The sequence below is a fragment of the Equus przewalskii genome, chromosome 11 (assembly GCF_037783145.1).
Source record: "Equus przewalskii isolate Varuska chromosome 11, EquPr2, whole genome shotgun sequence".
Taxonomy (NCBI): domain Eukaryota; kingdom Metazoa; phylum Chordata; class Mammalia; order Perissodactyla; family Equidae; genus Equus; species Equus przewalskii.
Genome location: NC_091841.1, coordinates 26350254 through 26373814, shown reverse-complemented (window position 1 = coordinate 26373814; position 23561 = coordinate 26350254). Strand labels below are relative to the sequence as shown.

Below are 23561 nucleotides of genomic sequence, written 5' to 3'. Positions count from 1 at the left end.
ATGAGGCCAGGGAGGGGGCTGGGGGCTGGGGCCCTCTTCAGAGTTTTCCCCACCTGCCTTGGGCCTTGGTGACCGCTCAGTGCCCCATGGAACCCTCTAGCCATCTTCCCTGCTGCAGATGGAGACTGGGTGCCCAAGAGGTGCCCGCTGCTGGAGCAACAGAAAGCCAAGGCGTCAGTCTAGCCAGGCCAGGATCCAGGACTGTACCGCTGCAGAGCTGGCCAGCGACCCCCTTGCTCAGAAATCTTCAGCAGGCCTTGTCCACCCGGCCCTTGGTGTCCTTGTCTGTCAACAGAAACCCATAGTCTCCTCCTTGCCTTCCTCCCAGCCTCAGGAGGTAAAGCCTCTCCTACATCCGGGCACAGCAAGCTGGGGAAGGGCAGGCCACTGAGCCTTCTACAGCCAGGAGAGGACCCCAAGGCCCAGAGAGGGGAAGTGTTCTCTGGAGGAGAGAAGGTCACACAGCCCATCCTCAAAAGTTGAGACCAGGGGCCAGGCCCCCACCTCATGGCCTAAGTCAGGAGGGCACCAGCTCCTGCCCCCCACCGAGGCACTCTGGGGGCTGGTGCCCTAGACTCCGAGGGTCTCGAGACCAGGCTGACTGTGGAGGGTTGGTGCTTTGTACAAAGCGGGTGCTTGATTTGAGGATTGGGGGACCAAAGAACATAAGATTGGAGAACATAAGATTTCTTGGAGGAAATGGCGTTTGAACTGGGTCTCAAAATAGATATAATCTCATGGCGGGGCGGAGTGCAGAGTTGAAAATTCTTTTCTTTTTTTTCTCATCTTTATTGAGATATCATTCACATACTATAAAGTTCACCCATTTTGTTATTATTTAGTGGATAGAGAGCATCAGTTTCTCAAGATGCAAAAGTTCCAGAGACTGCGTGCACAACAATGTGAATATACTTAACGCCACTGAATTGTACACTTAGAAATGGTTCAGAGAGCAAAACTTGTGTTGTGTGTATTTTACCGCAATTTAAACAAAATGCAAAATCCAGGCCCACCACCATGGATCAAATCAAAAACCGCAGCCCCCCAGCTCCCCACCATGATCCCTTCCACACCCGTCTCTGATCCCACTGATGAAATTCCCAGAGGGGCTTCTTCTGGGTGGGCCCCACCCCCCAGGGCCCCTGAGACCTAGAGCCCGCAGTTTGCCTGAGGAGTTTCCACCTATCTAATGTGGGGAGGCCCCCAGGGAGCCCCACCAAGCCGGGCCCTCCCCCTTCTCTTTCTATGGGGAGAAACCCTGACTCCATCCCTCTCAGAGCCCTGAGTTCTCCACCACCCCATTGTCCAGTAAAAGCTCCCGAATGCAGTGCCCAGGGCCAGTGTATTTGTTAGGACTGCTGGACCTCAAGGGGGACCTGGGAGTTCATCCCAGAAACACCCCTATGAGGTCCCCAATGCCACCCTCCCTCCTAAGAGAAGATTGCCGCCTTTACCCTGCCGGGGTTTTATGCTCTCGTTCTGCTCCTAATCCAGGTGTGGGCCAGGCTGCAGGATGACTGTCTTTGGAGTTGGGTTTCTGTGGAGCTGGCTGTGCCTTGTCTGGCAGAGGCGGCGGGGAGGACGTTTGTGCCCCTCTGAGTTCTGTCTCCCCCTCTGCTCTGGTACAGACATGGCACTGTCCTGGCCACAGGGGGATCAGACTCAGGAGTGGACTCGCAGGCACCCACTAAGGGACAGACGTGGCTCCCAGTCAAGTTACAATGAGAGACACGTGAGTGCAGCCTCACTGGAGCAAAGTCCACCCAGGAAGAAGCTGCCCCAGATTGGGGGCCTGAATATTGGGAATGGCCTTGTGTCCCCAACCTTTGCACAGGGTGCATCCCATTCCCACTGCAGGCGAATAGTCTCCCCCTCCTAGACTGGATGCCAGGACAACTTTTCCTAGACTCCAGGATATGCCCATCTGTATTCTCACTGCTTTTGGGAGGAGAAACGATGCTTATTCATTCACTTGTTCCAGCCTCTGTCTTCCTCTCCCATAAAATGGGCGTATTAACAGTGCCTCCCTCATTGAGTGCCTCCCTCAGTGTAGTGAAGAGCAGATGAGGTAATGAACGTAAAGTGACAAGCCCAGGGCCGGGGACATCAGGTGGGCTCAATTCATGATGTCTATATTTTTTTTTTGAGGAAGATTAGCCCTGACCTAACATTTGCCGCCAATCCTCCTCTTTTAGCTGAGGAAGACTGGCCCTGAGCTAACATCTGTGCCCATCTTCCCCTACTTTATATGTGGGACACCTGCCACAGCATCGCTGGCCAAGCAGTGCGAAGGTCCACACCTGGGATCCGAACTGGCGAACTCTGGGCCACCGAAGCGGAACGTGTGAACTTAACCGCTGCGCAACCGGGCTGGCCCCTATTTTTTTTTTTTATTAGTTTAATAAACATTCCATGAACACAACACCACCCCTGACCTGTCACGGGAGACAGGCAGATCTCTTGATTCGTTCCACAAGCATTTTCTGAGCAGCCATCCTATTAGCATGCCTCCTTGAATGGGGCCTTCCCAATGTTTCCCAAATTCTCTTAGAGGCGGTTCCTTAGTCCCTTCCAGGTAATGATTTGTCTCACCTACTAACCTAACCCCAGGTTACAGAGGATAAAACAGGCTCACAGAGGAGTAGTGACTTGCCTGAGATCACACAGAGTTGAGACTGGGATCCAGCTCCCTGCCCCTCGGGCCAGGGCGTTGCCTTTACCTGGGGCTGACTTTGGCATTAGATTGCAGTAGAATCCATCTCCCAGGTAAGGCTAAAATAGATTATAATTACTTGTGAGCGTCTCTTAAATCACTCACGATGTAAGAGGGTTTGTGTGACCAACCCTGCAGAGCAGGGGTCGGCAAACTTTTTCCGTAAAGTGCCAGAAAATAAATATTTAAGGCTTCGCAGGCCTCAGTCTCAAGTATTCAACTCTACTGCTGTAGCAAGAACACAGCCCTAGACGGTCCTTAATTGAATGAGCATGGCTGTGTTCCACCAAAACGTTGTGGCTGGACACTGACTTGTGAATTTCATATGATTTTCACGTGTTGTGAAATCTTGTTCCTCCGATTTTTTCCAACTGTTTAAAAATGTGAAAGCCGTGCTTAGCTCACTGGCTGTACAAAAACAACAGCCTCCCTGCTCAAGGGTTTTAGAATCCAGGATTAGAAATACGAAAAACTATTATTATTTATTATTCCAGAGAGAGGCTGGAGGCCCAACTGCAGAGAGGGGAGGGTCAGTAAATCTGCTGAATATTCCAGGTGAGGAGTGGAAAAAAAGACCTCCTTGCTGATGGACTCACGGTAACCCTAATAAACCTGTTATCTGTAAAATGGTGACAGTAATCTCTACCTTAGAGGATTGTTATGAGGTCTGAATGAGATAAAGGATGATAAAGCGTTTCGTAAAATGCAAATGTTCATTCACTTAATTGTTTCTACAGCTGCGTGCTGCGGCTCTCACACTGACTTCATTCCTCTGGGAAGCTTTTTACGAAGTTTGACGGGACACTGTCCCTTTAAATCCTCCCCAACTACCTCAAGCCGTCGGACGAGTCGGCACATGCGCAGTCCTTTGCGGAGCTGGCACCTCCAGCAACAGCCTTCCCGGAGCCTGTACAGGAGAGGTTAAAGGCCGCCCCGCCCCAGAATTTATACGCAAGCGTAGATCAAAGCTGGGAGCTCTATGTCTTGCAGAGAGCCCGGTCCCTTTTTCGCGCCCGAAGGCTCCGCCCCCCGCGGCCAATCAGTAGGCCTCGCCCTTTGCAATGGCCAATGGCAGTGAGCGTGGGGGGCGTGGCTGAGCCTCCGGGGGTGCGGCCTGGCGCTGAGAGAAGCGGCGGGGTGAGCCGGGGGCTCTAGTGAACAGCGCTGCCGGAAGGGGATCGCCGGCGGGCGGCGAGCGGAGGCGGCGCGGGCCCGGCGGTCTCCGAGATGTCACGATGGCTGTGGCCATGGTCGAACTGTGTGAAAGAGCGGGTCTGCCGCTACTTGCTGCACCACTACTTGGGTCACTTCTTCCAGGAGCACCTCAGCCTGGACCAGCTCAGCCTCGATCTGTACAAGGGCAGCGTTGCCCTGCGGGATATCCACCTGGAGATTTGGGTGAGGAGACAGGCCCGAGTCCGGGAAGGGGCGGGGGCGCAGCGATCTGAGGCTCCCGGAGAAAGGGTCAGGCCGGGGGAGCAGGCACCGGCGTGGACAGGCCGTGGGAGTCTGGCCCTTTCCAGGCGTCGGAGAGACCCGGCTCATCGCCTCCAGAGCCAGAACCTGCGCGGGATGGGGTTCCTGCCTCCTCTTCACTGGAGCAGAAACAGGCTGGAGGGGGAGATGTCACTTGTCTGGAGAATGCCAGAATGAGCACATCGAGTTTGGGGCCTGAGTTGAGGAGCGTGGTGCCGAGGGGCTAAGGAGAGGGGGAGGCGGGAGTGGAGGAACTAGGGGGCTCCGGTGGGACCTGGCCAGGGCAGTGACAGAGTTGGGGCCGTGCAGCTGGTCAGGGAAGGCTGGTAGAGGCCCGGAGCCCTGCTGAGGGCACCTGTGGGAAAGGTGCCCTGACCTCCTGACCCCACCATGGTCCTGGGCCTGGTGGGTGGCATTAACCTCCTGATATGGATGTCAACAACTTCGTCAACACCCATGTTGATCAACACCTCGTGTGACTGCTGTCACTCCTTACTTCCTGCTTTAGGGAGAGTGGGATGGACCAAGCGGGTGTTTGGGGATGGGCTTGGGGGAGTCAGCAACCCCACCTGGAGGGAAGCCCCCAGGAAAAGTGGAGAGGTCTGGCCTCTGGCAGGCAGGAAGCCCAGGGAGATGCTGGGGAAGCAGAGAGGAGTGAGGTCTGGGTCAGAGGCCTGAGGCTGGGGGCGGTGACTCATGGCTCAGCTGACCTGGGAAGTTGCAAAGGAGCCACCAATTAGAGGCGCCAGCCCAGAGCTAGCACTGGGTCAACCCTCCATGCCAGGGCAGCAGGAGTGCGCATGGGGCAGGGGTCTCTGGCTGAGACAGGGTGCCTGGCTTCAGGGTAATCGGGGTGGAAGAGCTGGGCTTTAGGGGCCAGCCAGGCCTTCCTGAGCAAATGTAGGGTAGGGGGAGACCCCCTGAGCCCAGAGTTGGGGGCACCTCCCGGTAGCCTCTTGCCTGTGAATCCCAGTGGAGGAGGCCTTTTCTGACCTCTGACTTCAGCCCCTTAATCTGGCCTGAAAGAAATGACCTAGACCTCTAGGCCACCTCTTTCTACTTCCGATCCCAGAAAACAGTCCCACCCACCCCACCCAGCCCCAGTGCTGGCGATTGAATTGGCTCCTAGCGAGGCTGCTTTTGGGGCTGGCCTCCGTGGAGGAGTTGGGCCCTGGTGGAGTGCAGGTGCTTTTCCAATAGCCAGCCCCTCCTCCCAGCTGCTCGGCCTGCAGCCCCTACCTTGAAGACCCCAGAAGAAGCCGAGTGCCTGCGGACCCTGGACTGGGATGGAGTAGAGAGGCCTGGGTCCCAGTCTCAGTCCCTACAGGACACTGGGTGACTAGACTAGTCGCTTCTCCTCTGTAGGCTTCAGTTTCCCCATCCGTGGATCTCTGGGGGAGGAATTTGGACTGGATCCCTATGGGCCTTCTAGTTCTGTCATGTATGTGTTTATTCACCAATCCAGCAAGTGGTTACTGAAGCCCTCTCTGGGTGGCACCACATGCGCTGTGGTCACACAGAGAAAGCAGGTAGGCTGCTGCCCTCAGGGAGCTCCCAGGCTGGTGTGGGTGCACTTACTCCCCTATTTGTACCTGGGGGCTCGACCTTGTGCCTCAGAGATGTTCAGCACACCAGTGTTTGGAGTTGGGATGGTCCCCTCAGCTCAGGTCAGCCCCCTGCCTGCCTATCCTGGACCCTCCCCTTGAACCCCGTGCTCACCCAGAGTGAACTTGGGGTGCTGCTGCTCTCTGCTGGGCCTTTGCACATGCTGTTCCCATGCCTGGAACACTCCACCTTCCATCCCCTCTGCCTGGCTTCCCCGCTTCATCCTCCAGCTCTCCCGCCTTGGACTTGAAAGATTGGGCATGAGAAGATGATGCTGGGATAGGGTGGGCCAAGAGTAGGGATCAGCCTGAGCAAAAGTAGGATCTCTGCGGTAGCATGTGGAGGGATGGGGAGAGCGAGGGCGCTCTCCAAGGTGGAACAGCCAGACAAGGGGTGCGGCAGCCGGGGAGACAGCCAGATTTGGGGTTTCCCTGAGCCGGCTCTATCCCCTGCTACTCTCAGTCTGTGAACGAGGTGCTGGAGTCCATGGAGTCGCCCCTGGAGCTGGTGGAAGGCTTCGTGGGCTCCATCGAGGTGGCCGTGCCCTGGGCCGCGCTGCTCACTGACCACTGCACCGTGCACGTGTCAGGCCTCCAGCTCACCCTGCAGCCCCGCCAGGGCCCAGGTGAGCGCAGGGCGAGGCTGGGCTGAGGGTGGAGCAGGTGGTGGGAGGGGGCCTGCCTGCTCTGAGACTCTCTTCCTACCAGCAGGGCCGGGGGCCGCCGACTCGCAGAGCTGGGCCTCATGCATGACCACAAGCCTGCAGCTGGCTCAGGAGTGCCTGCGGGACGGGCTGCCCGAGCCCTCTGAGCCACCACAGCCCCTGGAAGGGCTGGAGATGTTCGCCCAGACCATCGAGACTGGTAAACGGGCCCTTCTCCACCACCCTGCCCCTCTGAGGTCCACAGGACAGAGGGGGCCCAGACGGCAGTGTGGCCATCCCCCTGCCCCAGCAGGGGAACTCTGCCTGTCCCTTGCTGCTCCACGTGACCTGAGACCCCTCTCCACCCCTCAGTGCTGCGAAGGATCAAGGTGACCTTCCTGGACACTGTCGTGAGGGTGGAGCACTCTCCAGGTGACGGGGAGCATGGCGTGGCGGTGGAAGTCCACGTGCAGAGGTAGGGCAGGCCAGGCGGGGTGGGCTGGCATGAGGAAGAGGGGAGTGGGGGGCTGCAGAATGACTCTGTCCTGCCCCACCCCAAGCCTGGTCTCGGGAAGGGCACGTCTGAGTGGGCCTGGGCGGTGGCCGAAGCAGGGGGAGGCAGGCTGTGCTGTGAGCCTGGAGCAGTGTTCAGGGGCCAAGGCTGGGGCCCCAAGGATCAGATTCCATGCCGTGGGTCTGAGGAGCAGTGCTGGCCTGAGCCCCCAAGCTGGCCGTGGAGGTCCAGGATGGCCTGGCTAGGATGGGACAGCTCTGCAGGCCAGACTCCCTGACCCCAGACCCCTAGAACAGAATACTTTGCGGGGGGGCTCCAGGCTCGGGGTACCTGGGCAAGGGCTGACCCTGCACTCCCCAGACTAGAGTACTGTGACGAGGCAGTGCGGGACCCAAGCCAGGCGCCCCCGGTGGACGTGCACCAGCCTCCCGCCTTCCTGCACAAGCTGCTGCAGCTGGCGGGGGTTCGCCTGCACTTCGAGGAGCTCCCCGCACAGGTGGGCCAACTCTGAACCCACAGTCTCTTTCTCCTTCTAATCTCTGTTCTCTCTGGCCCTTGACCCCTCTGCCCCCCCATCCCTTCTGACTGTCTCTGACCTCATCTTCTCCACCCCTTCCCTCCTGTATCCTCTCATCTCCCAGGAAGAACCCCCAGAGCCCCCCTTACAGATCGGCAGCTGCTCAGGGTACATGGAGCTGACGGTGAAATTGAAACAAAATGAGGCCTTCCCAGGCCCCAAGGTGGGTCCCGAGGCCCCTGGAGAGGAGGGAGTGGGCCCCATCTCAGACTCCTCCTCAGCGATTCTGACCTTCCCTGGGACAAAGTGGGGTCGTTGAATGGGGAAAATTACTGCCTCCTTGGCAACTGGAGAAAATGAGGCTGAGAGAGGTCAAGTTGGGGCCAGGGTCACACAGCTAGTTGGTGACAGAGCTTAGGCTGGCAACTGGCATCCTGTCCGCTCAGGATGAGGGCAGGTGGGTGGTGGGTTTAGGCTCCATGGCTGCCCCATCTGCCCCCAGCTGGAGGTGGCCGGACAGCTGGGCTCCCTGCACCTGCTCCTCACCCCACGGCAGCTCCAGCAGCTTCGGGAACTGCTTGACGCCGTGAGCCTTGCCGGTAAGGCCTCTGGGAGGTCCCGGGGGTAGGATGGCTGGGGAGGGCCCGGCCCAGCTGGCTTCACACAAAGAAGTGTCCTCTCTGTAGACCCCGAGTGCCTGATTGACAAGCTCAACAGGAGCCGGCCGCTCGGGGCTGAAGACTTGTGGCTGATTGAGCAGGACCTGAACCAACAGCTGCAGGCGGGGGCTGTGGCCGAGCCCGTCAGCCCAGACCCCCTTGTCAATCCTGTTGTCAGCCTGGACAGCACTGGTGGGTGTGGGGCCAGAGCCGGCCGTTGGCGGGGTGGCTAGTGTGGGTGCAGGAATTGGAGTCGAGCCCGGCTGGCCCTGACGCCACTCCTCTGGCCGCCAGACCTCTTCTTCTCCATGGCGGGCCTCACGAGCAGCGTGGCCTCGGCCGTCTCTGAGCTCTCCCTCTCCGATGTCGACCTGGGCTCCTCTGTGCACAGCGACTCGGCCCCCCGTCGGCTGTCTGCCCAGGGCCACCCAACTGGTGAGTGCTCTGGGGCAGGAAGAGCTGGAAGAGGACCCAGTACCGACGTGATGTCACATGCGCATGCCTGGAGGTCCACCGTTGGTGACTTGGTTCCCTGGGGATGCTCAGTAATGGACAGAGCCTAGGTTTCAGCGTCAGGGATCTTGGGCCAAGCTCTTCGACTCTCTGAGACTCAGTTTCCCCTTCCATTCAAGGGGGATGAGATCTGCCCCTGCCAGGCTGTATGTTGGCCGATGTTTGTTGAGAGCTTGTGTGTCAGGTGCTGGGCTGATGCTCTATTCCTTCTAGTCCCTTCCACTCCCTTGACAGGGTTGAATTGGGCCTGGTCTCAGCACCTGGCATAACAAGGCTCCATGTCACCCCTGCCTGGCCAAGCCCCCTGCCAGAGCCCCTGCCAGCTGGGTCAGGGCTTCTCCCAGCCTCCAGCCTGGTGTCTGTCACTCTACTTGGGATGCCCGTGAGCTCTGGGGAGCCTCTGGTGAAGCTTCTGTCCCCTCAGGCAAGACGGCCCCCACGCCCCTCCCAGACACCCTGCGCCCTGACTCGCTGCTAAAGATGACCTTGGGGGGTGTGACCGTGACCTTGCTTCAGACGTCCGCCCTGTCTTCTGGACCACCTGACCTCACCAGCCACTTCTTTGCCGAATTTGATGCCACCAAGGATGGGCCCTTCGGTTCCCGTGACTTCCACCATCTCCGACCGCGCTTCCAGAGGGCCTGTCCCTGTAGCCATGTCCGGTACAAGCCCGTGGCAGAGGCCTGAGGAGGGACTGCCTGAGCTCCCCACGTCCGCCCTCTGATGCCCAGCTTCTTCGCTGCAGGCTAACGGGTGCCGCCGTGCAGCTGTCCTGGGAGCTGCGGACCGGCAGGGGCCGGCGGACCACCAGCACGGAGGTGCACTTTGGGCAGCTCGAGGTGCTGGAGTGTCTGTGGCCCAGGGACACTTCGGAGCCTGAGTACACAGAGGTGAGGGCCACGGAGCATCAGTGTGCACGCCAGGGCCTGGAGGTTCGGCTGGGCGTGGGGCTTGGCCTGACTTTCACCTCCTGCGTCCCATCCCAGATCCTGAGCTTCCCCAGCAGCCTGGGCTCCCAGGCCTCAGCTCGGCCCTGCGCCCACCTGCGCCACACACAGACCCTACGCCGTGTGCCCAAGGTAACCCACCCCTCTCCAGACCTAGGGGCCCTTGGCTGTTTCCTGTGGTGTGTTGACCCCCTCCCACCAGCCTTCCCTGGTGTCTCCCCACTCCCGCCCTCCACCCGCTTACCCTGTGCTCCAACCAGAGCACAGCCCGGGGCCCTTGAATATGTCTGCGTCATTCTCAGCCTGGTTGCCCCTCTTCTGGCTCATCATGGCAATCCCCTGCTGGCCTCCAGGGCTGGGAGTGGCGAGTATTGGGTGGCTTTTATTAAACCAGCATGGTTTTCTGCCTTGGGCAGGGTGGTGAGGGTCTCCCATCCCTTCCTGGGTCCCCTGCCCGAGCTCTTCTCCTTACCACCCAGGAGGGCTCTGTGTTCTGTTTTTGCTCAAAGGGGCCCCTTCCCATCCTGCCCTCACCCACCCCACAGCCTTCGCTGACCTGAACACCCTCGCCCTCAGAGCCGACCCCGGCGCCCAGCTGCCTGCCATTGCCACTCAGAACTGACCCTGGACCTGGCTGACTTCCAGGCGGATGTGGAGCTGGGGGCCCTGGACCGGCTCACTGCCCTGCTGCGCCTGGCCACCACACCCCCTCCCGAGCCGCCTGCCGGCCTGCTGGTGAGATGCCCACCAGGGGCGGGGAGTGGGGCACGGACCCTCTGCCTGAGACCACAGTGGTGGGGGCCCTCATGGCACCTCTGACCCCCCACCTCCTGCAGACGGAGCCCCCCGCAGCTGCCGAGCAGCAGACAGTGATGCGGCTCTCGGCACCCCGGGCCACACTGCGGCTGCGATTCCCCATTGCCGACCTGCGGCCTGAGCGGGACCCCTGGGCAGGCCGGGCTGTGCGGGCTGAGCAGCTGCGGCTGGAGCTGAGCGAGCCCCAGTTCCGATCAGAGCTGAGCAGTGGGCCTGGTCCCCCGGCCCCCACCCGCCTGGAACTTACCTGCTCTGACCTACATGGTGAGAGCCCCAGGGGGATGACACCAGGTGCAGGGGGCTTGGGGCTACAGAAGGGGCTGGGGCATAGCGGGGCAGACCCTGGCCAAGGCCTCACCAGCTCTGTGGGGTATCAGTATTGCCTGGCAGCAAGCAGAGTGGACCTTTATCCCTGGGCTGCTGCACACCATGGGCATGAGGGAGGACACAGGTCTGTAAACAGTAAAGGACAGTCACTGCGGTGGGGGTCCACGCCCCCGCTGACCCCACCTGGCATTGGGGAAGAAATAATCATGAGAGACAGCAGTGATAACCCCCCACCCCGCCCATCCTCTCCAGGCACCTATGAAGATGGGGAGAAGCCCCCTGTCCCCTGCCTGCGGGTCTCCAGAGCCCTGGATCCCAAGAGCCCTGGACGCAAGTACTTCCTGCCCCAGTAAGTGGGGTCTCTGGAAGGGGCAAGCAGGAGAGGAGGGCTTTGCCACTGAGGGTGGTGGGAGGCCATTCGGGACCAGGGGCTGGGGGCTTGCAGGCCAGTGACAGGCCTGTGCCCCGGCAGGGTAGTGGTGACCCTGAACCCCCAGGTCAGCAGCGCACAGTGGGAGGTGGCCCCGGAGAAGGGAGAGGAGCTGGAGCTGTCGGCCGAGAGTCCATGCGAGCTGCGGGAGCCCGAGCCCTCGCCCTTCTCCTCCAAGAGGACGATGTACGAGACAGAGGAGGTGAGGCCCAAGGCCTCTCAGAGGTGGCTGTGGGCCAGGGAGCAGGCCTCCCTGGGGCACCAGGTGATGTGACTTGGCACCAGTGAGAATTTCATCTCTTCCATCATCTTGGGTCACTGGGAGTCGCAAGCACTCCAGCCTGTGGGGCCGGGAGAGAGAGCACTGCTGAGGGCAGGCCCTGGTGGCTGTGGATCTCCATCAGGAAGACCAGGAACCTGTCCCCTCAGCTGTTTATCAACCATGTACACTTGGGCCTCAGGATCCTCTTCTCTGAAGCTGATGAGGGTTGAGTGAGAGGCAGTTAAGGGCCTGGCCTCTGTCCAAACGGCCTGGGTTCAAATCCAGACTCTCCCACTCAGTGGCTGTGTCATCTTGGGGAGTCGCCCACCCTCTTGGAGAGTTACCTACAGATGAGTTTCCTCATCTCATAGGCCTGTTGTGGATAAAAGGGTTTCCCATACCTGAGGCCCTCAGAGCAGGGTTGGCACATGGTCGATGCTTCGCACGAGAGGGCTGTCAGACAGCCCCGCAGAGAAGGGCTTGTGTGTATGAATGAGTGAATGAGAATGAGTGAATGGTGGGAAGTCAGGATGCAGGCCTGGGTGATTCCCAGCCATCTCTCAGATGCCTTTCCCCGCCCCCCATCCAGATGGTGATTCCTGGAGACTCTGAGGAGATGAGAGCCTTCCAGAGCCGGGCCCTGGCGCTGTCGCGCTGCAGCCTGGAAGTGGTCCTGCCCAGTGCCCACGTCTTCCTGCCCAGCAAGGAGGTCTACGAGAGCCTGTACAACAGGTGGCGACGTGGACAGGGTGGGGGCTGGCAAGGGGTGGGCCGGGGTGGGCCAGGCTGGGCCTCCCTCACCACCGCCGTCCATCTGTCCACCTATCTCAGGATCAACAACGACCTGCTCATGTGGGAGCCCGCTGACCTGGTTCCTACCCCCGAGCCTGCTGCTCACCCTTCGGGCTATCCGGGCCCCTCAGGCTTCTGGCACGACAACTTCAAGATGTGCAAGTCAGCCTTCAAGCTGGGTAGGATGGGCATCCTGGTGGGGGCCCGGGGCCCCCGGAGCTGGGCAGGGCTGGGGTAGCCCTCCCAGGTGTCCTTCCCACTCGGCTCCTTGATCTCACCCCAGACTCAGACTCTGATGACGAGGATGCCCACTTCTTCTCGGTGGGGGCATCAGGCGCCCCCCAGCCTCCTGCCTCCGAGTCCCCGAGCCCTCACTCCCAGAGCACCTTCTCTACCCTGGTGACGGTGCTGACGGGTCGGATCACAGCCCTCTGTGAGACCAAGGTGAGGGCAGCCCAGGGAGAGGTGAGCCCCTGACTCCAGAGCCCCCACTGGCAGGAGAGCAAGACCGGGGGAACAGCTCCAAATTGGGAATGTGGGAAATAGGCCTCAGTGGGGGTGAGTGTAGTCTGTCCAGCCAGCTGCACTCACCCCCCACCCACTGGCCCACCCGTCCCGATATGCCCCATCATCCAGTTACTAGCACCTGCTGTGTGAGGCACCATGCTAGGGGTCCACATCGGCACCATTGGCTGCTAGGAGGCAGGCAGAGCTGGGATGACTCTTCTGGCAAAAGCAGCAAGTGCTGCCCTGGGCCTCTGGCAGAGTCTGGGTAGAGGCTGGAGCTGACCCTCATGAGTCAGGGCTCCAGGAGGCCCCCTCATCCCTGAGGGTGGGGCAGCGGCGGGGTGCAGCTGGTGGGGCCAAGCCACGTGCTGTGTCTGCAGGACGAGGGCGGGCGGCGGCTGGAGGCCGTGCACGGGGAGCTGGTGCTGGATGTGGAGCAAGGCACCATCTTTAGCGTCACTCAGTACCGCGGCCAGCCAGGACTCGGCTACTTCTGCCTCGAAGCCGAAAAGGCAACACTCTACCATCGAGGTGTGAGGGCTGGAGGCCAGTCGCCTTGGGGTCTCTAGGGTCCATGGTCAGGGGTGGGGGCTTTCAGGAGGGCTGTGGGCCCTGGGTGGAGTGGGCGATCAGCCGGCTTGGCAGGGGCTCACCAGATGCCTCCCCAGCGGCCGTGGATGACTACGAGCTGCCCAGTCACCTAGAGCTGCCCAGCTTCGCTCCTCCAGCCCAGCTGGCCCCAACCATCTACCCATCGGAGGAAGGGGTGACTGAGCGAGGAGCTTTGGGCCCCAAGGGCCAGGGCCGCGTCCCCCACATGCTGTCCACTGCTGTGCGCATCCACCTGGACCCCCACAAGAACATCAAGGTACAGCCACACCTGCTCTGGCCCACCCACTTGGCTGGGGCAGCTGCCTCCCTGGTGCATGGCGGGCTGGGCTCCCACTGCACTGACTGTGCCCCGCCCCCCCAGGAGTTCCTGGTGACACTGCGGCTGCACAGAGCCACCCTGCGCCACTACATGGCCCTGCCAGAGCAGAGCTGGCACTCCCAGGTGAGGGAGGGTGCCATGGTGGGCAGGTCTCTCGGCTGGGAGGAGGCGGGTGTGAGGGGCATGGCCTGGGCTGAAGCTGGCTTTCCTGGGCAAGGGCTGTGGTAGGCAACTGATGGGCAGCATATAGGGAGTTGGCTGGTTAGAGGAGGAAGGAAGCTCCCATCCTCACCGCCCCTTCCGCCCTGGCCCCTAAAGCTGCTGGAGTTCTTGGATGTGCTGGATGACCCAGTGCTGGGCTACCTGCCCCCGACGGTCATCACCGTCCTGCACACACACCTCTTCTCCTGCGCCGTGGACTACAGGTACCCAGGCTGGGCGGGCCGGGGCCGGGGCCGGGGGCGGGCTCTTATGCGTAAGGAGCCTGCCCCAACTCCAATGTGACCCCCAGGCCCCTCTACCTCCCTGTGCGTGTCCTCCTCACCGCCGAGACCTTCACTCTCTCCAGCAACATCATCATGGACACCTCCACCTTCCTGCTCAGGTATGCGGGCTGCTCCCCCACTCCCCCACCCCGCTACGTCCAGCGGGACTGCAGCTGCCACTCCCCCATGCTCCTGCCTGCCTGCTGTGTGTCCTCTGAGCCTTTCTGTTCATTCAGGTTAATGATCCCTCCCTTAGGAACTCCTGGAGGGTGGTTGGACCTCAAATCAGAGCCTTAAAAAAAGCATTTGTGGGCTCTGACCTGATCATTTCCCACTGGTGGTTGTCCTGAGGGTGTGAGCATAAGAGAGGTGGAATGCGCGCCTCTGCGCTGTAACTTCAAACAGCCAAAACTTCCAAACAATCTAAATGCCCTTAAATTACAACCTGGCTCGGTAAACATGGCCCACCCAACCATTAGTTATGAAGCATAACTGAAAAATACGGGGAAATGCTTTAGTACAATAATTACTGAAGAAGGCAGGATGGAAAACTACGTATGTTTTAAAAAACAGATTTATGAGGGGGTATTTATATACATCTATGTGGCTTCATAGAAAAGACTGGAAGGAAAAGTATGGTACTTTTTGCAGAATTTGGGTGCGGGCTTATGAGGGATTCTCCTTTTCTTTTTTATTGCTGTATTCTAAAATGTCTTCAAGGAGCTTGCGTTATGTTGCCATTAAAATAAGGCCTTAGTTTAAAAGAATAGGGAATGTTGTTGGGGGAAAACAGGACACTTCCGTCCCGGGGCTGCTGTGAGGCCTCAGTCAGGCGGAGGAGCCGGAGCACGTGGAGAATCAACGAGAAAGTGCTGCCAGCCCCGGCGAGCACCTGCTGTCTGGGCCTGTGGCGCAGGAGACCCGGCCTGGTCTCCCGTAGTACAGACAAGAACGCCCGGGCCAGAGAGGGCCCAGCACTAGTTTCTTGTGGGCTTGGGAGCCCCCCACCCCCGCTGGCTCCCGTGGAGCTGCCGCCTGCAGCTGCTCCTGGGCCCTTCTCAGCCCTGTCCCCCACCAGGTTCATCCTCGACGACTCGGCCTTGTACCTGTCCGACAAGTGTGAGGTGGAGACCCTGGACCTGCGGCGAGGTGGGCAGGGCCCGGGCGGGGCTCCCTCCCCATGAGATGTGCTCACCCGGCGGTTGGCTGGGTTCTCAGCACCCGCACACGTGTGCACGCCCAGTGGGGGCACCGGGGCCGGGAGTGGGGAGGCAGTGGGAACTTCTCCCACCTTCTGCTGCAGATTACGTCTGTGTCTTGGACGTTGACCTCCTGGAGCTCATGATCAAAACCTGGAAGGGGAGCACCGAGGGCAAACTGGTGAGTGTGGCGGTCACCCAGGGTCCCCCAGCCAGAGCAGGCAACACGTTCCAGGGAGCCTTCAGGACATCACCCTTTCCCCACGCACCATCTCTCCTCTTCTACTCGCTGGGCCTGGGCTCAGGTCATGGTCACTGCCTGCCTGTCCCATGCTGGGCTGTGGTTGTTGGCCCCCTGGAAAGGACCAGGTCCACCATGTGTGTCCCCCACTGCGAGCTCCGCCACCAGAGGGCAGCTGCGGTCAGCGCAAAAGCAGGGCCTCAAGAGTCGGACAGCTTTTGTGGGTCCCCAAATTCCTCACTTGTAAGTGGAGATAATAGGCTGAGGTCAGGGAGAAAGCAGCCTGGGGAGCTGGCCCAGCCTTCGGGTGGGGTAGGGGTGCTCTGGGGCCAGCGGCACACAATCAGGCACTCAGGTCGACTGGGCGAAGCCCTTTGTGCAAGGAGCGCACTCCTGCTTCTTCCAGCGGCCCTGGGCAAAGCCCCTTTCACCCTCTGCACTCAGTATGCCCATCCATTCAGTGGGGTTGTTGGGCAGGCTGACACACCCAGGGGAGGCCCAGAGGGGCCTATCTATGTGTGGTGGGCATAGAGCCTGGGCTGATGGCGTCCCCACCCCACCCCGCCCCCACAGAGCCAGCCACTGTTCGAGCTGCGCTGCTCCAACAACGTGGTGCACGTGCACAGCTGTGCCGATTCCTGCGCCCTGCTGGTCAACCTGCTCCAGTACGTAATGAGTGAGGGCGACCTGCACCCCCCACCCCGGCCCCCCAGCCCCACGGAGATCGCCGGCCAGAAGGTACAGGTGAGGCCTGGCCACACAGGCTACCAGAGCTCTGCCAGGCCCCCTCCCCTGCCACATCCCCCAGGGGCCTGGAGATGAGGGAGCCCTGGGCCCCACCCCCCCCTTCCTGTCACTCATTCACCGCTCCTCCCCTGCCTGGCCCAGCTCTCCGAGAGCCCTGCCTCCCTGCCCTCATGCCCCCCAGTGGAGACGGCCCTCATCAACCAGCGGGACCTGGCCGACGCCCTCCTGGACACCGAGCGCAGCCTGCGGGAGCTGGCCCAGCCTTCAGGTGGGGTGGGGGGTGCTTTGGGGCCTGCAGACACAATCAGGCACCCACGTCGGCCACCCCCTCCGAACGGCCTTTCTCTCCCACAGGTGGCCCCCTCCCTCAGGCCTCGCCTGTGTCGGTGTACCTATTCCCAGGTGAACGGAGTGGGGCCCAGCCCCCCTCACCCCCTGTTAGGGCTCCCGCTGGCAGCTTGGGGTCCCGCCCAGAGGCCAAGGAAGATGAAAAGGAAGAGGAGGGTGATGGAGACACTCTGGACAGTGACGAGTTCTGCATCCTTGACGCTCCTGGCCTGGGCATCCCGGTGCGTGGTGGGCAGGTGGCGCAGGGCCAGGAAGGGGTGGGAGAGGGTAGCACGGTTTCATGCCCCTCTAGGGCTCCTGCTGTGAGAGGCAGGAAGTGGTCACTGTCATTGGGGAGGTGGGGCTGGGAGGGTCGCCTGGGGAGGCTGCCCTGACTCCGGGCTTGGAAGGAGCGAGTGGATTTCCCGAGGAAGAGAGAAGGCACGGCATCTGGGGCAGGGGGGCCGGGCCATCAGGTGGATGAGGAGCAGCGTGGTTAGTGGGAGGGTGAGGAGAGCCAGGGGCTGCAGGGGCGCTGACCTCCTGGGCCCACGTGCCAGTGGGAATGTCCAAACTCACTGTCACATATGAGCAAGACCTCAGTCCCGGGGAGAAAGGGCCAGCAGAGCGAGGGGCACTCAGGCTCCCCCTGGACAGGGCCCTCAGACATAGGCCCTGGGCACTGTGGCCCGCGAGAGTCATCTTTCATCAGAAACAGGGAGGGAGGCATGAGGATGGAGGAGAAATGGGGGGCGGCCTAGACTAGGAGAGGTGTCTGTGCCGCCCAGATTCACATGGCCTCCTCCCCGCAGCCCCGAGATGGGGAGCCCGTGGTGACGCAGCTGCATCCCGGCCCCATCGTCGTGCAGGATGGGCACTTCTCACGGCCACTGGGCAGCACGGACCTGCTGCGGGCGCCCGCCCACTTCCCGGTGCCCAGCAGCCGCGTGGTGCTGCGTGAGGTCTCGCTCGTCTGGCACCTCTATGGGGGCCGAGACTTTGGCCCTCACCCCGGCCACAGGTGAGGAGGAACAGGTACAGGTGGCCACTGTGGCATGGTGGCCCACTCACCCAGGAAATGGGGTCTGGACTGGGGTCCGGCTCTGACCTTCAGCCGCTGGTAACCTTGAGCCAGATGCTTGCCTCCTCGCTGGCCTCAGTTCCTCCTCGCTTGCCCTGCCCACCTGCCAGGGCTGAGGCCAGAGAGGGTCCCTGGCCTCAGGCTGAAGGACCTGCTTGAAGGGAGGGGGCAAAGGAAGGGGCTTCCCCTGAGTCAACTTGTCCCCTGTCCCTCTTCCCAGAGCCAGAGTCAGCCTCACGGCCCCCAGGGGCTCCCCTTCCCGCTCTTCTGGCCCCAACCGGCCGCAGAACTCCTGGCGGACGCAGGGGGGCAGTGGGAGACAGCATCATGTCCTCATGGAGATCCAGCTCAGCAAGGTGAGCTGGGGACTTGGGCTGCAGAAGGCCAGCCAGGGCGGGGGACAGGGGCCTCTTGTCCCTGCCATTCAGCCAGTGCTTCACTCCACGGGAGCTCACTGTGGCCCCTGGTTGTACACCAGCTCCTGTGTTTATGGAGTGGCCGCTATGCTGCATCCCGGGTGCTGTTCTAGATGCTGGATACGGTGACGGGCAAAGCCCTGGCCTCCTGTCACTGGCACCGTAGTGGAGGGAGTAGGATAGACCAAATCTGTCAAATGTGATGAGTGCTCGGGGAAAGTGAGCAGGGAGGGGCAGGAGGGTCCTCGTGGAAACGTGCTCTTTGCACGAGGACCTGAGGAAGTGAGCCGGGAAGGGCTTCTCAGGAGGAGGACACAGCGAAGGCTGGGAGCTGGGAGCGTCCCTGCCGTGTTCCGGAGGCAGCGAGGAGGCCAGCGAGCCTGGAGCTGAGCAGGGAGGAGAACAACAGGAGACGAGGCCAGAGATCCTGCCGGGACGGGCCGACAAGGGCCCTGCAGGCCACGGATGGTTTTGGTTTTTACTCAAATGAGATGTAGTCAGCACGCAACAGTGGCCATGCAGGGCGGTGGCAGCAGAGCGGGCAAGAATGGTCAGATTCTGGAGAGATCATGATGGTGGGAGCACAGGTTGGGCTACTGGAGTGGACGTGCATGAGAGAGAGAGAGAGAGCGGGTCAGGCTGACCTGAGATCGGGCACGTGCAGGTGCCGCTTGCTGCAAGCGAGCCTGCGCAGCCCCACCCCCCGAGCTCACAAGAGCTGTTGTTGCTGAGAACTCTGGGATGTACTTTGGAGCACTGGCTGGGGCTCTCGGAGCACTGAGGGGCCGGCGAGCCGGTGCCGGGGGAGAGGCAAGGGCCTGAAGCTGAGGAAGGCCCTGCCCCGTTCAAGGGGCCGGAGAGAGGCCAGCGCACGGGCATAGCAGGAGCAAGGGCAGAGGGCAAGGCCTTGCGGGGCCATGGTGAGGAGTTTGCAGGCTCGAGATGGGCAGGCACATCCTTTACAAAGATCCCCCTGGTGTGCGGAGAAGGGGCTGGAGGGAACAAGCAGGGTAGCCATCCAGGGGAGAGGTGACAGCAGCCCCAAGACCAGGTGGCAGCTGCGGAGTGACAGTATTGCACACAGATTGGAGAGATGCTTTGAGGAAGCAAAACCAACAGGCATGGTTGATGGAGAGGCGGGAGGGCGAAGCCTGGACCAAGGTTTGTGCTTAGGATGACGCGGGGGACGGGTGCCGCTTAGGCGATGGGAAGGCTATGGGAGCGGGGGAAGTGGTCCGTTGTGGTTCATGTGTTTGAAATGTTCAAAAAGTTTGAAATGACTGTGAGATTGCCATGTGGAGGTGTCCTGGTGGCAGCCACTGGGGCTGAGACGGGGCTGGGGGCAGGAAGGGTGGCTGGAGAGGGGGGGCCTGGGGCAAGCCCCTCCCCCGTGTCTGGCCCTGCCTGCCTGGCTCAGGCCTCTGTCCGCCCCTCAGGTAAGCTTCCAGCATGAGGTGTACCCAGCGGAGCCAGCCACAGGCCCCACAGGCCCCGGAGCCCCTGGCCAGGAGCTGGAGGAGCGGCCACTGTCCCGCCAGGTGTTCATCGTGCAGGAGCTCGAGGTCCGTGACCGGCTCGCCTCCTCCCAGATCAACAAGTTCCTATACCTACACACGAGCGAGCGGATGCCGCGGCGCGCCCACTCCAACATGGTATGGGCCACCCTGCCGTCCGCCCTGGGCTGGGCATGGGACCCTGGAGCCACGTGCGCATGCACACACGTGTATGTGCACAAACACACCCAGGTTGTCTGGGAGGCTGGTGGGGCTTGGGGGGGCTCAGCTGAGGGAACAGCACGTGCAGGTGCAGGACTGGCTGGGCGAGCAGTGGGGCGCAGGCCCGAGGCCCAGCAGACACCCAGAGCTTGCCTCTGCCCCCAGCTCACCATCAAAGCGCTGCACGTGGCCCCCACGACCAACCTGGGTGGGCCTGAGTGCTGCCTCCGAGTCTCGCTGATGCCCCTGCGGCTCAACGTGGACCAGGTGAGTGGGCTGGGCTGGGGCGGAGCCCCGGGGGAACGCCGCTGCCTCTGAGCCCCTGAGTCTGAGCCGCTCCTCCCCGCGCAGGACGCCCTGCTCTTTCTCAAGGACTTCTTCACCAGCCTGGTGGCCGGCATCAACCCCATGGTCCCGGCGGACGCCTCTGCTGAGGGTGAGAGGCTGGGCCGGGGAGGAGAGGGTCCACACCTCCTGGCCATCCCTGGGCCCATGCCTGGTCTCTGCCCCCACCCAGCTCACCCTGAGACCCGAGTCCAGCCCAGCAGCCCCCAGGAAGGGCAGCCCGAGGGCGTAGAGACGACCGGCTCCCGGGAGGCCGTGGGCGGTGGACACGGCTCCTCCTCTGCTGAGCAGCAGCCCATCTACTTCAGGTAGGGCCGAGGGCGGGGGGCCGGGGGCTGGGGGCCCTGGGCCAGGCTGCAGCGGGGAGGTCAGTGACCCAAGGACCCCTTTCCCCACGCCCCACCCAGGGAGTTCCGCTTCACGTCCGAGGTGCCCATCTGGCTGGATTACCACGGCAAGCACGTCACCATGGACCAGGTGGTAAGTGGGGCCATCGGGTGGGGTAGCCACATGGGCCAGACGCTCTCTGGGGTCCCCCATTCTGTGGCCTGGTCTTTGGGGGCCGAGGGGCCAGGGCTTGCATCCAGGCACCACTGGCTGCTGAGCGGCCTCCAGGGCTCCTGTGGGCTGGGCAGGCCCTGTGCCCCATGTGTGAACCTGAGCCCCTGCCCCACCCCAGGGCACCTTTGCTGGCCTCCTCATCGGCCTGGCCCAGCTCAACTGCTCCGAGCTGAAGCTAAAGCGGCTGTGTTGTCGGCACGGGTGAGCCCTCCACACGCTCCAGCACCCCAGCCTCTCTCCAGGGTCCCCATTTTCCCTTCGCTCTGTTACTGACAGGCTGTGTGGCCTTGGCCAAGACATCACCCCTCTGGGGCCCGTTTCTCCTCTGTAAAATGGGCAGTCATCCCTCCACTCAGGGCTGGGTGGGGTCATGGGAGGTCTTGGGGTGCCTCAGGTCCTCCTGGCCCCATGACCCCTCAGTGGGTGGCTCTGCCTCACTCCACCGTCCTCTCCTCTCCCTTGCCAGGCTCCTGGGCGTGGACAAGGTGCTGGGCTATGCTCTCAATGAGTGGCTGCAGGACATCCGCAAGAACCAGCTGCCTGGTCTGCTGGGCGGCGTGGGCCCCATGCACTCAGTTGTCCAGCTCTGTGAGTGTCTGGCTTTGGGGGCTCTTGAAACTGCCTATAACTTGGGGCAGCCTAGAAACCACCATTGGGAATAGGTGGAGGAGGTCCTAAAGCCAGGTAAATGGGGGCAGTGCAGCCTTGGGCATCTCTGACAACCCCATCCCCCCAGTCCAAGGGTTCCGGGACCTGCTGTGGCTGCCCATTGAGCAGTACAGGAAGGATGGGCGCCTCATGCGGGGGCTGCAGCGGGGGGCGGCCTCCTTCGGCTCGTCCACGGCCTCCGCTGCCCTGGAACTCAGCAACCGCCTGGTGCAGGCTATCCAGGTGAGTGGCCCGGCGTCCAGAGGTGCAGGGCAGGGAGGGTCTGCTCCACGGCGCCCTGTTCCATCCCCAAAGCTCTCCTGAGGGGGCAATTATGGGGGACAGTCACGGAGAGGAGAGGCCAAGTGACTGGCCTGGTGCCTTCTGGAACCTGCAAGCACAGCCCTGTGGGGACCCGGCAGGGTCTCTAGAGAGGAGGCTGGAGGGATAAGCGGCACCTGAGGCCCCCCACCCAGGGCACTAAGCTGGGGTGTGGCGCAGCCGGGTGAGGAGGCTGGGTGCAAAGGAGTGAGGTTGAGTGCGAGACGTGGGGGCAGAGAACAGAGCAGCCGGCAGACAGAAGGCAGGTCGGCCTCGGTGAGGGGCTCACTGATAATCCGTGGGGTGAGCGCGGGGGACCCCAGGTCTCTGCTGGGGCTGCTCCCAGAGCTGGCAGGGCGGGGAGGGGCAGGACTGCGGAGGCCGTGCACTCAGGGAAGCCGCATTTGTGACACCCCACAGACTGGGCGGGGGGGACACAGACATGGTGGTCAGCAGGAGGAGGGTTTGGGTCCAGAAGACATTAGCAGAGTCCCCTCAGGAGGCATGCCGTCCACGTGAAGGCCCCTGACCCCAGGAGCACCACCATAGGGGGGACAGGGATGGGGTCTTCCCGGGCTGGCCGGGGGTCCAGCATGGTCCTTGGAGGCTGGCTCAGGGCTTAGGGGCTGCCTGGGCCAGCTCTCCTCATCTGGTGCCCTCTGTGTCCCCCCAGGCCACAGCAGAGACGGTGTATGACATCCTGTCCCCTGCAGTGCCCGTCTCCCGCTCCCTGCAGGACAAGCGCTCTGGGCGAAGGCTGCGAAGGGGCCAGCAGCCGGCGGACCTGCGGGAGGGCGTGGCCAAGGCCTACGACACGGTTCGAGAGGTGAGGCCTGCCCTGCTCCCAGTTGTCCCACACCGCCCCCCGACCCAGACCCCTGCACTGACCTCCAACCCCTACAGGGCATCCTGGACACAGCTCAGACCATCTGTGATGTGGCATCTCGGGGACACGAGCAGAAGGGGCTGACGGGCGCTGTGGGGGGCGTGATCCGCCAGCTGCCGCCCACGGTGGTGAAGCCATTCATCCTAGCCACCGAGGCCACGTCCAGCCTGCTCGGGGGGATGCGCAACCAGATCCTGCCCGACGCACACAGAGACCACGCTCTCAAGTGGCGCTCCGACGAGGCCCAGGACTGAACGCCAGGCACCCGGGACTCAAGGGTGCTGCCCCGCTCATGGAGCCGGGCAGGCCAGGCCCTCAGGGGAAGGACCGGGAAGGACCCTGCCCGGCCCGCTGCTGCCAATCGCTGTGAGAGTGGGGCCTCCCTGCCTGGGGCCTCGGGCCTGTCTGCACTTTTCCTCTGGGGAGAAAGGACACTGCCCCCGACCTGGGCCCACACTGCTGCCCTGTCCCAGGACGGAGGCTTCAGACCCTCGGACACAACCCCGCTCAGCCAGTGTCTTTCTGTGCCTGGGGGGTGGTCGGGGGACAGACACCGTGTGGTTCAATGTATTATTTTTAAGCTCCTTGAGCGTGTGGCTCAGTGTCTGCATGAAGTGGAATAAACTGTGCCACCGCCAGTCCCCTGGTCCTGCGTACCTGCCCCGCCCTGGCCTCCATCTCCGTACCCACCACCTCCCATGTCACCACCTGGGGTCACCATCCCCTCCCTGCCCGCCCAGCAGGTTAACCCCAGCCCCCCACCTCTGACCTCGCAGCCAGCCGCCCACCCCAGCACTCCTTCCCTCGGCCGCCCTGCCTCTCGGTGCTGGGCTCCTCCTCGCCACTCCCAGGGTGCCGCTGTCCTGGCCCCACTTCTGACGTAGGGGAGCTGAGTGAGTCAGGAGAGGAATGGCCCTGGGAGTCCGCCTCGCCCAGA

At 62.0% G+C, this 23561-nt stretch overlaps 1 protein-coding gene across 4 annotated transcripts; it reads left to right on the top strand.

The window, feature by feature from the left end:
• Nucleotides 1–3813: 3813 nt before the first annotated feature.
• On the top strand, nucleotides 3814–23262 carry ATG2A (autophagy related 2A). Of its 4 annotated transcripts, none has more exons than XM_070564236.1 (41): nucleotides 3814–4111; nucleotides 6257–6419; nucleotides 6505–6657; nucleotides 6810–6912; nucleotides 7312–7447; nucleotides 7593–7691; nucleotides 7971–8067; nucleotides 8155–8319; nucleotides 8422–8562; nucleotides 9065–9302; nucleotides 9386–9530; nucleotides 9627–9719; nucleotides 10164–10322; nucleotides 10424–10667; nucleotides 10983–11079; nucleotides 11203–11362; nucleotides 12012–12154; nucleotides 12254–12393; nucleotides 12498–12658; nucleotides 13102–13252; nucleotides 13390–13589; nucleotides 13695–13775; nucleotides 13971–14077; nucleotides 14164–14256; nucleotides 15216–15286; nucleotides 15441–15517; nucleotides 16151–16321; nucleotides 16466–16592; nucleotides 16679–16893; nucleotides 17464–17672; nucleotides 17953–18088; nucleotides 19585–19800; nucleotides 20029–20130; nucleotides 20215–20299; nucleotides 20381–20516; nucleotides 20616–20688; nucleotides 20888–20970; nucleotides 21236–21357; nucleotides 21506–21660; nucleotides 22412–22564; nucleotides 22642–23262. In XM_070564236.1, exons 1-41 carry the CDS (start codon nucleotides 3941–3943, stop codon nucleotides 22876–22878), a joined length of 5808 nt encoding a protein of 1935 aa, XP_070420337.1. In that variant the 5' UTR covers nucleotides 3814–3940; the 3' UTR covers nucleotides 22879–23262. The 4 variants fall into 4 exon arrangements, with proteins under 4 accessions (XP_070420337.1, XP_070420339.1, XP_070420336.1 ...); XM_070564238.1 differs by having other exon boundaries at nucleotides 3822–4111; nucleotides 16151–16315; XM_070564235.1 differs by having other exon boundaries at nucleotides 3822–4111; nucleotides 6502–6657.
• The last annotated feature ends 299 nt before the right edge of the window (nucleotides 23263–23561 follow it).